At 40.3% G+C, this 16295-nt stretch overlaps 1 protein-coding gene across 1 annotated transcript; it reads left to right on the forward strand.

Annotated features, from left to right (window-relative positions):
• The first annotated feature begins 5515 nt into the window (after nucleotides 1-5515).
• On the forward strand, nucleotides 5516-11287 carry LOC111874107 (ras-related protein M-Ras). The gene is made up of 3 exons (XM_023869330.2): nucleotides 5516-5679; nucleotides 7755-7917; nucleotides 8665-11287. Exons 1-3 carry the CDS (start codon nucleotides 5516-5518, stop codon nucleotides 8746-8748), a joined length of 411 nt encoding a protein of 136 aa, XP_023725098.1. The 3' UTR covers nucleotides 8749-11287.
• Nucleotides 11288-16295: the final 5008 nt, after the last annotated feature.

Here is a 16295-nt window from a genome sequence, read left to right on the forward strand (position 1 = left end):
ATTACTAGGATAAATCATAAATTGCGGAAGATCAAAGGGTATTTGTAAATACGGACCGAAATGCTAAAAATAACTTAAAGCAGGACGGCCGCTTTTTTGGTTCAACCTTGGACAATTAACAAAGGTTTCGGTAATGTAAATGGGAAAGTATATAATATGAACCTCAAAATAATGCTCCACCCAGTTATTATTGTGACCGTAATCAAGTCACCGCCCCCACCTCGCAAGGGATTCGTGTTTCTTATTCCCCAGGTAATATAAACGATGGTGTGAGAGACATCGCTGGTTTTTAAAAGGAATCCAGTTAAAATTGTAAGAGGGCATGGTCCATCACATTGGGCATTCTCAGCTTCGCAGATTGGTCAGGCTACTAGGAGCAGTAACCTGCATGGTTTGTATTCAAAGGTTCCCTGTTCAGAACTGGACTGGTACTGTGAACATCCAGACAGAGGCAATTTGTGCTTTCCTTCCTTTTCCCTCCACTTTGGGAATGATGGGATATGACCTTAAAAGTTATATCTGATTCCAGTACTCATATTTTGCTGTGAATAATCGTTTGTTTGTCTCATCACATCAAATTACTTAGCACTGAGTGGGCTGGCATAGTGGAAACTCTCTAGTCTTGTTTTTCATGAGGCACATAGTTTGAATCCCGCCAGGACTCTGGCTATCTTGACTGATGCTTTTTGTGGTTTCATTTTGCCCCTTCAAGCAAATACCAGGATAGTACCTGAATTAGGCTATGACTAATACATTCCAAATCCTTTAGAGTTCATCCATTTGTTGTTCTACCAGTTTACACCATGTAGAAGCGTTACTGGTAGCATTGTAAAATACCCCATTCCCCCAAAAGAACCTGACAACCACAGTGCCCCGTTATTCCTTAGAAGCTTGAAGCTCAACTAAATAATATTTAAAAAAAAAGGTAAAGTTGGTACTATGCTTAATTAATTAAGCACTATACCATGATGATGTATGGGAAAATGGAGGTATAGTTGCACCATTACTGATGACAGCACTAGATGGAGGTGAGTAGTCAGTTTCATATATCAGTTTTAATAGAGTTTGGTCAACATTATGTCAAACCTATGGTTTCCAGTAAAGCTGGGAATATCCTGGCCAACCAAACAGCTGTAAGTTTCTCAAAGAGAACCTGTATCATGGGGTTCATTAATTTTTCATTTCCAAATTGTCACATGTCAGTGACTATAGATGGGGTTTGGATTGGCAATCTGATTTCCTGGACTCTTACAGATCATAACTACAGTTAATTCTAGCACAATCACCAATCATGTACTCTACAGTTCACAGCAGTCTTTTCAGTCTGCTGTGTCTTCACTGCTTGTTGCTTGGTAACAGCTCCTGGTGCCATAGGTTCCATGTCTTCTGTGATCAGCAGTTCCTGTCTTCTCTGGTTATGGGCTGTGTTGCATCTCCCATGACTCCAGGTGTGTTTTCACCTTGTCAAATTCCAAAGTTGAGTCAAAAGTCACTTTATGACCCATGGCCTGCCAGCCAGTCAGCCTTGGTGTCAAGCCCCATGTGAGGCCCAAGACTAGATTTTGTTACTGTCAGACAGTTGTGGTTTTGTCAATGTGGGGCGCCCAAAGAGTTTCCTCTCAGGGTTGAGTGATAGAGCTTTGGAACAGACCCAACAGAAAACACTACTTCCGACATTTCCTGTATTGTTGCATCCATAACTAGACGTTGCATTTCATATTCTATTGTTGCATCACTGTTTATTGTTCCGTAACCTACTAACAGACGTCTCTTCTGATTAAAGTATTCTGGCTTTCAGCAGACATGCCACACATCTCCCACCTTAAGGCTGCTCATCCTGAGTAGCCTACAGGTGTTCTGCCATTTCTTCTTTTCTTAGGGGACGTAGCTGTGAAATGTATACTCGTCTTGGTAGATGGCACTTCAACGTCTTGCTGGCCCTGGCACTTCCAGTTTCTAAGGAGGCCAGTCTTCTTTCTTTGTGGATAATGCAGCATGCTGTTGTCCTTCAACTTGTCCAACTGCTCCCTTTTTAGGGCAGCTCATCCTGAGCGGTTACCTGGTAAGGCATGAGCTAGTCCAGGTGTATGATCATCGTCTTTGTTTTAGGGTTCCTCTGAATTCAGTACGCCACCTCATTAATTGGGTGACTACCCTGTGTGGGCCCTCCCATGAGGATTGAAGCGTGAGCAACTTCCCCCTTCATTGTGATAAGTGACTGTGGAGTGGTTTGGATTGGTAATCAGATTTATTGGACTTTTATAGTTGTAATTACAAGTAACTATAGCTGTATCACTAATTCACACATTCTGAATTTCACTGCAGCGCACATTAATTTTTTCAGTCAGCTGTGGCTTCGCCGTTTGTCTGGTAATGGGTTCCGATACCATAGATTCCTCACCTTTTGTCCTCACTGGCTGTCGCCTACCTCATGATTAACTCTGTCATCTCAGTCCTCTAGTCTCTCATGACTATCCTTCATGAATCACAGTCACACACAGACTAGTGTTCCCAGTCATGGTCTTCACTGTGCTGCTAGGTAGCATCACCCAACAGTGGAATTCCCCTGCTTTCAGGCTTATGCCCTATCTCACATGAAGACATGGCATTGCTATGCAGCAGCATACAATGGGGGCCTCTCCACCTCTGCAAGGGTGCTTGTGCGACAACCTCCGATGGGCCTGTCTTCCAGCTGCTATCTGCGGACTCAGTACTCTCAACTTCTCTAGATTCTTGTCTCTGTTTAGTGTGCCATAAATTAGTAATGGATGTCTCTTCTGGTTAAACTCTCCAGGCTTTCAGCAGACATGCCACAATATATACAAGGCCTCTGTCAGTCAAGGCATGACACAGCAGATCATGCCCTAACTAATGTAGTTCATGTTGCAACAGCTGCCTAGTCACTTGAACGGTCGTATGCTTGACCACCACCAAATTTTAGCCTCTTATATTTTCTGTGTCATGCTTTGCCTTTTTGAATGTCGTGAACATTTGCATTTTCATGATTTTGTCAGAGTTACATTACACCCAACAGTCAGTCAGTCCAGTCGGTCTTGATGTCAGGTCCCATGTAGGGCCCAGGACCGGATTCTTGTTACTGTCAGACAGTTGTGGTTTTGTCAATATGGGGCACCCTCTCTGATGAGGATGGGTATGTCATATACCACAGTCAAAATCAGTAGTACATGTCATCTGTATTATAATTTTACATATCGATATTCTATATAGTCATTTGTCAAAAGAGTCCGGTTCCTTGTGGTTACCTGGTTAGTCAGAGTCAGAGTTACTTTACGACTGCCAATCATTTATTCGTCTTGGTGCCAAGCCCCTTGAGGCTCATGAGCAGTCATTTTATTTTTCAACTGATCCCTTGCAGTCATAGTCTGTATGTAACTTCCTCTCTCTGATGACTGTTGCTGAGGAAATATGTTTGCAGAGCCATTCCCTAGCAACAGACTTCTCATCTGGCTCCACAATTTCGCCTTTGAGGTGTCATGTCACAATATTGTGGATTAGTTTATGATGCTGTCAGTATCCAAGCTATACAGTGTCAAATATTAGTGTGACAGATGAATTGGAAAGGATTTGGAAGAAAGCAGTTATGGCTTAATCGGGTTAGTATACTGGCTTGGAGGGAGTGAGGAAAAACACGGAAACAGAACTGCAAGTGCTCTGTCCAGATTCAAAGAGCATCTCCTGTATATGAGTCTAGAGCATTACTGCTACACCATCATTCTCGGTTTTAGTTAATTAGTTCAAGGGTCAGGACAGCACAGTGGGTATGTGGCTATGAACTGGACAAGAGGGGTTGGAGTTAGAGCCCCAGTGGGGTCAAGAAGTTTATCTCCTCTGCGTCATCTAGACTGGTTCTGGTGCCCATCCAATGGTCCAGTGGGTACTGGGGGTCTCTTTCCCTGGGGGTGGTGTATCCCGAAGTTCCTTGCTGGATGCCCGGCGCTGGCGTATCATGGATGTTAGCGGCGCACAAGTCAGGTCTGGTGCTACCTAGGCTGGGCACATGTGGAAATCGCTGGGAATCCGGGTTGACAGAGGACGATCGATTGATCCAACAAGAGTGGTGTAATCAGCAAGTGAGTTTATTAACTAATTTCTGTTGATTACACATATACACCACACCTGGGGACTGATAGCTAGGGTTCCAGGGAGGGAAGGCTGTCTTGGCTCTACTTAGCGTTATCTCGGTCAGCGACTAGTCTCTCGCTCCATCTGCATCAGACTGGGTTTTCATTCTTTGTTTTAATAACACCACCAGTCGTAAGGAATATTTCAGAGCAGAGCTCTGTTAGTTTGCTTGCTTATGTCTTGCCCCTTTTTTTGTGGGCTTCGCTTCCTGTACCCTATGTGTTCACGTTTTTAGCAGCCACAGCTGCCTAAGATGGAGGTCACGCGTCTGACCCCCTTGGTTATCTCGACTGCATGCTTGCGTCCTCACGTGTCGCTACCATTTCTGTTACATTTCTATTAAGATTAAATGCTAATGAAATAACATATTAAGAGTAAATGCTAATGAAATAACATAGCGTATACAACACCTTTACCAAATGAAATAGCTCTTATAAAACAATAACACATATACAACAGGGGTAAAGCTGGACACTGACCTCCAACTAATTCCAAGGTCAAGCAAATGTGGATCTATATGTCCACTCCCCCATATATTGATGATGTAGTACTTAATTGGGTAAGCACAGGTACAAATTTGCTTTACTTGAGATCACAAATTAATTGCAGGTGAAAACGCTGCAGCAACTGGCTTGTCACTTGAGGTGGTCCATGCAGCTTTGCAGCTGCATCCACCGTGTGCACAATAGGTAGGCGTAGGGCTGCTGCCATGANCTGGATGGTATGTAATATTCATTTTGAAATGTGGTTTCAGAGGCTGTTAGTTGTGACCATTCAGAAAGGGGATTGTTTAGAAAGTAGTCAAATCCACAATTTATGCAAATCAGTAATATTTAGTATAGGTGAGTTTGGAAAACACAGCTGTAGGCAATGAAACATTTCTCAAAAGCTTCTTGGTGGTAAATGCAATTGCATGGAATAAACCGCATTACTTCTTCAAATATTCACAGATATGAATCAAATGAAAGTGTAATCTTTCTTCTGCTCATTAGTGTGTCACACATGATGACATGCTGACAGAAATGCTCTACTGATATATTACTAAGGAGCCAGTTTCTTCAGCTGTGGCAGTTTTAATGCAGATACCTATGTTTTGAGCTTGTGGTCTGTGGATGGGTAGTCAAGCACAAGAATAGCTTTACCTTAACCTCAATTTTCTGAGTTGGTGTCAATAATTGGCAGCTGTGTACCAGTTTTTTAACTGCAAAATGTGTCTTTTGCTTTGTAGGTGCTTTGAAACATTCCTATCCAGGTACTGAGTAAAAGCAATTGTCTTCCTCTGGTCTAGTTTTCGTGTGTAGGTCATTTCAGAGAGGTATTTAGCATAGAATCAGTGTGCAGATCATTACTGTGAGGTACTGAGCCTAGATTTATGTTGCTAGTACTGGACACTGCTGGCCAGGAGGAATTCAGTGCAATGCGTGAGCAGTACATGAGGAAGGGCGATGGCTTCCTGTTGGTATATTCAGTTACAGACAAGCAGAGTTATCAGAACATCATTCATTTCCACACGCAGATACTCAGAGTTAAGGACAGGTATGTGTAACGACCTCGGCTCTTCATAGTGTGTTCTGTTCTGTATGCAGAATTTATAAAAGAATAGTGCAATAGGAGTGTAGATTCTGTGTACATACCTTTTTTTTAAGAGGTGTTGACTGTTCAGGTCTTCATTATGAAAACCAGTAGTGCACTGTGCATACATTCTTTGTGCAGGCCATGCTGATCAGGTACTTGTCACTTTATCTCTCAGTTGTGTTCCAAAAAAAAGTCACAGAAAATGAAGTTGCATAAGCAACCATAAAGGAATATTACGCTGAAGATATCCCCATTCCATGAAAGATTAACAGCAACAGATATGCAGAAGAGGTTGAATTGGTAGGCCATATTTTCTCTGATGAGTTCTGTCTTCTGAAGGCTATGTAGAAAGGTAAAGCCGTCCCTATAAACAGGCTGTGGAGGCCCATAGGGTTGTGAGACATGATGGCTGCCACATTTTCTAGACAGTCGGCTCACAGGTGGCAGTGAGGTTGTCAGCCACCATTTAACCCTATGAAGATTCCTGGTACTCATTTCTGTTAGAGGTTGAGTCAACACCAGGGCCATAGTGCGGCTGGATGGATTAGGCCACTTAAAATATCCAGTGACCGATTCAGGAATCAAAACCGCGACTGTCCGGCTTGTAGCATAATGCCTCAACCAGCTATGGTACTAGGTGCCCCTGTAACACCATGCAGTCTGTTGAAAGACAACAGACACTTTGGAGGAACCTGTAGGTGTCATCTTCAGGGCTGAAGAGTAACCCAAGCAAGAACCCAGATTCAAGCAGGTAGCAAGCAGTTGGAGGGAACATGTTCATTCATAACGTCAGTTGGCTTTCAATAGACTGCATGGTCTTATCTCCCAGAACATAGAACTCTTCATCACCACAACTGTGAGAACCCCAAATCCTGCAGATGTTCTTGTCTGTCCTCAGGTCCCTCCACCTTCGTCACGCATACAGTACTCTGCTCCCTCTTCACCCCACCTCACTTGATCGCCCAGCAACCACTTTGCATTGAAGAGAGTGCTGTTAATTGATGTTGGTCAGAATTAATTCTGCATATTAAAAGGGTGTATTATGTTTATAAATGCAACTTTCCTTCCACTTCCCTCCTTTCTGCCATGGATCAAGACAACATTTGAAGATTTTATGAAATTTACTGTGTGCTCTTGCCAGTATGTATAGTAGCCATTGCTGTTAAAGTCATGTGTAAGTGGTGTAGTTCTTGGAGGTGATTTGAAGCCCTGTTCCCATTTTTTTCTACATCACATGAATAGACCTTATTCTGTTAAAGATTATGAACTTTTGGGTTGTAAAATTATTTACTTCAGAGTCAGTCTAACGTTTTGAAGGAACATATTGCCCTCATCTTCACGGCCGAAGATTAAGCTGAGCTTGACTTGCTGCCTGTTTCTATTGGAGTCTTTCTTGGCTTACTCTTCAACCTTGAAGATGGAAGTGATGTGTCCCTTCAAAACATGGGGCTTTTTGCTAACTACACACTGTTACAACCTGTAGTCACCACTGTGAGGGTGTCAAATCCAACATTTATTTTTCTAAATTCTGGTGTTCTTCTGTCTCAAGTTTGAGCTACTATATGTCATGATACCGGCAAGAGAATCCACCATACCTGTGGAAGGAATGTGTACCGCTTGTCTGCAGTAAAGGAATAATAACACTGTCACTTCCAGCAACTCTGCTACTGGCCTGCTTTCCAGTTCAGGCAATTTTTCTGTTTGCTAAAGGTTTGCAGTGTTTCAAAGTTAAGAAATGAATGACAAAGAATCTTCTTACATCTAAAAAGTAATATCCATCAAATGTCAGAAGAAAGAATTACGTGCTCTGAATTAATTTTTTAAGAGAAACATCGTTTTGTGGTGTGTTGCTGTCCAGCCTAGGCTGAATATGGTAGTCTGGGCGAAGTACTGGCAAATGGCCAAACTTGGATATGGGATTGAAAGTGATAAGCATAGTGAAGGGTTGAAACTTGTGTGCCTTTAACTGGTATCACCTTTTCCCTTCTGTTGCTGTTATGGGGACATAGTCCACTGTGTAATATTTTGTGCCGTAGGGACATGTACCCAATGCTACTGGTGGCAAACAAAGTGGATTTGGTGCACCTCCGGAAAGTGACCGAGGAATCCGGCCGGGAGTTGGCTCTCAAGTTGGGAATCCCCTATATAGAGACGAGTGCCAAAGATCCACCCCTGAATGTGGATGCTGCCTTCCATGAGGTACCGTAGCCAGTATCGTGGCATTTGAGCATCCTGCAAAATACTTTTCATTCCTGGTGCTACTGTCAAATCCAAGCTTTATATTTCCGAATCTTAGGTTTCTGTATGTTCTTTTGCATTTATTTTCAAATGACTTACACGGAGCATTGAAGTTAATGGGCCCTTATAAGCATGGGAACAGATCTTCAGATTCCATAGAAATTGGTAACTTCTTGAATAAGCCTGATGGTTATCTGTTGTGTGTGATGGACTGTAGAGATGAAGTAGTTGGTTAATAAACTGCAGGTTCTTCAGTACATCCGTCCACAAATATTATGCCTTTCCTGTGGCTGAAGGCTTCAGACATTGTCGTGCTCCAGTAGGGATCTAGGGATGGAAGCATTCTTCCACAAACTTTTGAATTTACAACCACAGTTTTATCATTCATGAAGTGTTTATATCTTTGTTATTTATATTCTTTGATATCTCTTTTGGTAGTTTATACCCAGGCACAGCAGATGGCTGGAGTTGTATATTTCAGATTAAAGTGTGTGTTTCTATTTTAATCTTTATGAAATTAATTTGCAGCTCATAAGACTGATTGCAAATGAAGATGATAAGGTAGGGTTGGCCCATTCACACCAGAAAAGTCGTTTCCTGTTTGTATGTTTCTTGCGCTAACCAGTGGAGGATTCTGACATGCACTTGATAGATGTGATGTAATGTGTTTTAGACAATCAGTTCATTTAACATCGCTGTATATTCCAGGTCGTGCGTATAATTCGCTCACAACCACCGGAGCTCGAGAAGAACCGAAGGAAAAGAAGACCGATAAAGTGTATGCTGCTCTAATGTTGCACATGATGCTGATATGGGGGTAAACAAACCGTGCTCACTTGTTTTTTAAATGTCAAATTTTAACATGAAATTAATTTGTGAAACATAAACGCACATTTAACGACAGTTCATCTCACAGAGTCATTATAACTAGAGATGATTTTCGTTAACTTTGATGGCTGTTATTGCGAAGTCTTAGTATTATACCAGAGCATGTCACTCAGAGTGAATGACAGCTGTCCACCCAATGTCACATTCAGATGGTGAAGTTCACTGTTGAATATGATAGTCTGTGTTTGATGGGTGGTTTAGATTGCTTCTACATGTGACAATAATATTGTACTGATGGAATTTAAATTGGTTACTTGGTATCTTAATGAAGATATACAGATGTATATGTGTTTTCATTTAGATGTATCACAGTCTCCGTACTATGTTTATCAGTACAATATGTGTATTGATGTCTGACTTTTCTGTACTTTAAGCTGGAAGTCAATTTGATAATACTGGGTTTTGCTTTTAACACATTCACTGCAAATCCCATCACCTTACCAGGTGAAGTACCAGTTGTATCAGGTGACCTAAATGTAGATAAATGTTGAAATGCAGCTTTCAAAGCTTGAAAGGGTCAAAACATTTTGAATATAGAAAGTTCGGAAAATAAAATCCCAGTTTGGAAGCATGACTGTGAATGGGTTAAGGGCAGAACTTCTTAAGCCCTTCTTGTATGTAATTTTTTATTTGTGAATACAGTGTGATTATGTACAGGTGATAAGTCCCAGGTAAGGGGCCATGCATATGCTGGCCAGGCTTGGCTTTTTGCAATTGTTAGCAGAGATGATTTGTTTTTATCAGTGGTATCTCAGTGCAGGTGTATTCATCCTGAGGTGAAAATATCTGTGGTTGATGTGTAGCACATCAGTGCTATTTTTTTTCCCTCTCTAAAAACATGTTTACTGGTCTGATGTTTGGTTTTAGCCTTAAGCTCAAAACTTGCGATGCAACAGCAGATGTACCTGCATCTACCAGCTTAAAAAGAGCACTTAGCAGATCCACCATTTGAAGGTTAATGGGTTGCTGGCTGTATTTTAATTATTTTGTTTATGAAAGATATTTATATTGTTATTAATTGATGTTACAAAGCTTTAAAGATAAATGTTGAAAATTTTATGCTGTAAACCTTTAAGTGGTGCTTAATTTATTTATGCGTCTAATTAGTGCATGTGTCTGTGACAGAAATAAGCAAAGATTGTGTTGATAATGACATAACATGAAAAAATTATGTGTGCATGTGTAAGAAGATCGGATTTTATGCTGAATTTGCTGACTCATACTGTTTGTATGTGTTTGTAAGATGACTTCCATTGGAGTGGAAAATTTTAAGGAAAAATAACTATTATTTGGGAAGTCCTCAGGTTGAATTTTCATTGGGACACACTGATTATCTTGACTGTGAAGTTCATAATAGTCCTCATGAGTCCCTCCAGGCAAATGACATTATACTATCTTAAATTAGACTAGGGGCATTAAGTCCCATATTCTTACTCATTATTAATTTACTATTATCGAATCATTTGTCACTATATAGTCTTATTTACTGACAGCATTGTTCAGTATACTATAAATAAATAAATATTGAAATCCTTGTGTTTTTTCATACTTCTCAGCCATTCGCAGGGTTAGTATGTTGAACTGAACTCTCTCACTCACCAACCAGATGTTTCACGTCTCTTTATTCAACTGACTGCTCTGGAACTCAAGTGACCCTGTTTGTAACTTTTCAGCACAAATCACATAGAAAACTCCATTTCCATTGTTACAGTCCAACAATCCCTTGACTTTTGCATGTGTATCCGTTGCTGCAGGAACCAGTTTACCGAGCATTTGCCTACCAATAGCCCAGGTATTGTTGCTGTGTTTACTTGCTCTTACCAAGCAACACATCTTCCATCTCGTGATTGTTGCATAGGGACGATACTACATGTTACAGTACCATATATCATAGCCAAAATACACTGAACAGTGTGGTCTAGTGGTAACACTTTAGATATGTATGAAGGAAGTACTCACTTTGAATCCCAGCCAGAATAGTGGGTACCCTTCAGGCAAATTCAGGAGTATCATCTTGAATATGCCGTGGCCACTCCTTTCCAAATCCTTTCTAATTCATCAGTCGTCAGTCATCCTGACATTTAACTCTGTATACCCTAGATGGTAACAGTGTCATTAAGTAATGAACAAACAAGCCCAAACATCTGTTTGTAACAATTAGGAATGATCAGTGCACATCTGGCAACTTTGGTAACTTTATGGTATTGGTATGACTATTGTCATAGTGGGGGTAACTATGGAGAGGGTATGGATTAGATATTGGGTTTATTGACCACTTATACACACCACTACATATAATTACAGCGCTACTGCTGATCTCCATTTTACAGTTCACTGTTGCGCACACACTAGGGTTCTCAGTCTTCAGTAGCCGTATCCTGGGAATGGATTTGAACACAGCAATTATACCCGTCTCACTGAATAACACACTCCATATATCACATGTAGAGTCTTCTCTTCACAGGCTGACTGAAATGTCAGCTGAACTCATTGCCATCTCTTCTCAATCATCTTCGGCTGCCATCTCAAGACCCCCTCATTTATTATATCTCACCTGGCCTGGGATCCTTGTTATGTAGCCTCATGTCAGCCTCAACAGAAAACACCATTTCCTTACAATTCCTCAATTGTTATAGAGGTGTGTTTACCTCACCATTGCATAGAAACATCAGTTCTTCTGTTGTTGCATACTCGTATGTGTTCATTTCTGTGGAACCTGTTTACCAAGCCATTGCCTAGCAGTGAACTATTTTGGCTTTCAGGCATGATATCACAGTATATTTATGTTCCAAAAAGATACTGCTTCCATATTCTAACCAGTCAGTGCCAGTTGAGGCGAGCCCTCCGGCACAAAGACTGAAGATCTTATAACATGGTGCCTGGTCAGGGCTGTTTCACACCTCAGGGGATGATAGACGAGTGTGAGCAGTAGTGGAATGATGATTAGCAAAGGAAAACCAAAGAAGCTCTGAATGTACCTCCATCAGTGCCACATCTCCCACTGACAAAGACATGCATGACTGACCCAAGTCTGTGTGCTGAGAAGCCAGTGTCTCACCTGGCCTGAGCTATGACGTGGGTTGACACCATACTTTTGAATGCCAAAGAAAATAGAAATAAACTGTTGACTTATAGTCAGATAAATACAGTATGTTGGAAGTTCAGTTTGTTGTTGGCAAGATTTTAACTCTCCTAAGCCCAGATAACAGTGGTTAAATTGCTTGTCAAACTGGAAGGAAGGTGAGAGAGATTGTTAGTCTGCAGGCAAAGAAAAAAACATTCAGCATTTGAGCAGTTGTGGAAACCAGGATAGCTTACTCATAGCGACTAGGCTTCAAGCTGGACAACTGCAGAATTGGGGTTTGATTCACTGCAAGAACAAGAGATTTTTCTCTTCACAACATCTAGACTGGCTCTGGGGCCCACCCAGCTTACTTTCCATTGGGTACAAGAGTTATTTCTCTGGGAATATAAAGCTGATCATTAACCTCCATCTACTGCCCAGGTTAAGAGTGCTTGGAACTTTACCTTCACTCCTCATACACCTTCATGGTGTGGTGCTTAATTAAATACAGGATAACTTCACTGTTCTTTTATTTTACCAAGCAGATGGAGCTAAATTTCTTCTGGGATGTGATGCCATATAGTCTGGTAGAAGTATACTTGTTTCAGAGGTCCATATTACCTCCATCTTAAGGCTCGAAGAGCAAGCCAAGCAGCTATCAGCAAGGAGAGGTAATTCTGCTTGCCACTAACCTTCTGTTAGGCTACATGGCATGACACCCTAGAAGATGTAATCATTCATATTCAGTGCTATAAGAACCTCAAGTCTTGCACAGTTGTAGTTAGGTTACACATTTTGTTGCTATGTCTACTCGCTTCTCAGATGCATTCTTTTCTTTGCCAGTGCAGTAGCTTCTCCTCTCATCACTTCTCCTGTTTGTCAAGCACTTTGATTTATTCAGAATTAATTTTTAAAATTGTATAATTTGTCTGCACACACAGTTACATATTGAAGTTAACACAGTGTTGATAGAGTGCGTAGATGTATTAGGCACCTTGGTTGACTGTGAAGTGATTTAAAATTGTAATGACAGTGGAAATCAGAGAAAAGGGTCTTGTTGACTTGTGTGTCATTGGAACTGGTGCCTGTTAATTCTGTTTCTGTTTCACCATTCTTGCACTAAGATTACACTCTTTTGGGGTGTGATATAGTGTAATTTGGTAGATAGGTAGGTACATATTGAGAACCGCCATTTTGAGAGCCATTCTGCTTCTTGCTGTCCTCCTTTTCTCCCTTTATCTCTTTATTTTACTTATCTGTCTCATCGAATGACAGTGTCACCTCCAACTCATGACCCACTGCAAAATCTGTGTTGTCAAAAGCCTCCTAAATTCATTAATCCTTAAGGTGGAAATTGCAATGTTAGCCAAAACACTGGAAAACCAGCATTCTGCATGGCATATTCTTGATGGCTGAAGTCTTACATCATGCAGCTGTGAAAATCTAAGCATAAGAATTATCTTTATTGCATTTTATTCTATTTTTTTCTCTTTCATTCACCTTCCTTCTTCCATCGCTTATTTTTTTCCCTGTTGGCATCTGCCCTATGATAACAGCTGCTTTAGAGGCCCAACGGTTTCTTTTTGTTCAGAATTAGACTCAGCGTATTTCCTCCATTTCCTGATTCATGCTGTTTCTCCTCATTTGGTATACTCTTCTACCCTGAAGATGGAGGGAACATATTCCTCTGAAACATTGGTATCTATCTACTGCACTACACTATGTCACATCTGAAATGTGGAGTAAGAACTTAAGACCTCATGCAGACTTATAACATAAGAATTGATTATTGTTCATACAAAACAGGCCACACAGTAAGGAATGTGTTGGTGTCTGACAGGCAAAGAACTGTTGCAATGTGTAGTGGCATATAGACTTGTGTCCTCCTATGTCATAGACTAAAACAGTTGAATTTCATTGCTTTTATTCTCTATTGTTCAGACACTTTCATAAATGTTAAAATTTGTAATAAGCATGACTGTTATCATGGACATTGTCTTGAGTTTTTTCAAACATGTTTTGGAAACGGATCAGGTTTCCAAAACATAAAGTTTTACAAAATTCAAGACAGTGGACACTGTCAGAAATAAAGATGATAGAAATGTAGTTTATGTTTTGTTTTGGCTTTTGTTCTGTACAGAGTGCCAGTTTGTATTACTGATAATGTTTTCAAATTGTGGGCACTACCAAGATCTTTTTCCAAAAGAGGGCAACCAGAAACTTTGCTTACAAATGTATATGCAAATCAATCAGAATGTTTTTACAGATCATGTTAGAGTAGTGGGTCTGTATATTGAAGCATAGATGGTTTGTTATATTTCCTTCTCTTTTTTAATGTGATTTTTTATTAAAAATCCAGGAGGGGACAGATGCCGTCCCCCTTTACCCTGCCACCATTTTTCAGACTGAAAAAATTACCTTTCTGCACAATGCATGTCGTTTTCACTTAGTTATGGTTTTTAACAAACTGTGAATGTCGCCCAGAAAGTAATATTTTTCACATCCTGATCTTATTCGTAAAGCACTGAAGAAAAGTAAAACTTTCCCATACAATTTGCCAGTTTATTATCCACATTGTCAGAAACATTTAAACTTAGATAAAATTTGTATCACATCATTTATTGCAGCACAAATTTGTCATGAGTTTTGATTAATAGATGATTGTATATTACTGTGTTGCATAATATATTTTAATAACAGTTTTATTGCTGTAAATTTTGACTGAGTGATATGAATATCCTTGCTTGTTAAGTATGAACTTTTATTAAATATATCTTTGCAGTTGTATAATTTTGTTTTAGTATGACAGCAGGATGGTTTAGCATAATGAGGCATAGTAAATTAGTAAAACATAAAATTCTAGTAGGTTTTTGTGTTTCATTTGTACAAATCACACAAGAATTTTATGTGATTTGAAGCTTTGATGGCAGTAGTAGTATTCTCAGGCAGTCAGCTGTGTCAGCATAGAGCTAGTGTCCATCTTGTTAGAGATTTCTGTACTGATATGACATCAACCCTTGATGGTGGACATGTAGATGGTTTTCAGAATGTTAGATGCTAACTCCATATTAACATGGCTGTTGGGCCAAGAAGACTTCATTGTATACATAAAAAGTTCTGCAAAATGTGGAGGTTATGTGTGTCCACCCACATGTTTAATTTCTTAAACTACTCAGTGGATTTCAGTAAAATTTAATAATTTGATTGTTCGTAGATTGTGGTCTTCTTCCTGTTGGCACTTTGTAGTCTTGTAAATCTAGATAAAGCTATCCCTGTAACAGGCCTTGGAGGCCCATAGTGTTTGATGTCAAGGCTCTCACATTTTCTAGACAATTAGCTCATAGATGGTGGTGAGATTGTCAGACTAACACACTGGCTGGCCACCATTTACCCCCAGAAAGACTCCTGGTACTTATTTCTTCTAGAGGCTGATTCGACCCCAGGTCCATAATGCGGCTGGAAGGATTATGTCAGTTGAAAAATCCAGTGACCTCTTTGGGAATTGAACGTGAAACCTTCTGCCATGTAGCATAGTGCCTTAACCAGCTATGCTACTGCATGTCTCATTCTTGTCGATGGAGTACTGATATTTTGGGGAACATACCACCTTCAAGACTGAAGTGAGTAGGTCGAGGAATTTGCTTGGTTATATAGGAAGGTGGTACAGAAGGAATAAAGCACTGGATCCCATCCCTGTAAAGATCTGTCCATTCACAATTCTCAAGGTCCAGTTTTTCCACCTGTGAGAAAAGTGTATAGGTACCATGAAAAGTTATTTTGAACAGTTTTACTTCTCTTTCTGAAAACAATATTGTGCTCCTTGAAAGGGCTGTCTTCACAATTCTATTTCCTACATGAACAAAAAATTTGTTGTGCTCCTTAGAAAGCCTGTCTTCCTGTCCACCATTACAATTGGCCTGGATCGAATTCCATTTCCTTATGCCTTCCTTGGGTGTCAGGCACTGCCTTTCTTTTAATCTGCATCATAACCGAGCTAAGTCTGAAACCTACACCCTTTGACCCTGAAGGTGAAGGGTGCATGTTCCTTTGTAACATTGTTGTCTGACTACAGGACTGCATAGGGTCACACCAAGAAGACCACACTACCCACTGCTGTGATAACCTTAAAACATATTGTTATTGAATATACCCTAAAAGTTGTTGGACAGAATTTTAGTTTCCATGCATTTGGTTGTGAAACTTCATTACATGAAGCATAAATTGAACTTCATCACGTTTCACAAAAGTGGGTCACCATACAAGGGGAACAAAGTGCAGATCTCATTAAAATTTACAAGTTTTAGTAGAAGTTGGTATTGCCATTGCACAGTTCGTATACTGAATTCATAAGCACCTCTTATCAAATAATGATTATCTTGCCCTGCAT

Source organism: Cryptotermes secundus, unplaced genomic scaffold, assembly GCF_002891405.2.
Source record: "Cryptotermes secundus unplaced genomic scaffold, Csec_1.0 scaffold2369, whole genome shotgun sequence".
NCBI lineage: Eukaryota > Metazoa > Arthropoda > Insecta > Blattodea > Kalotermitidae > Cryptotermes > Cryptotermes secundus.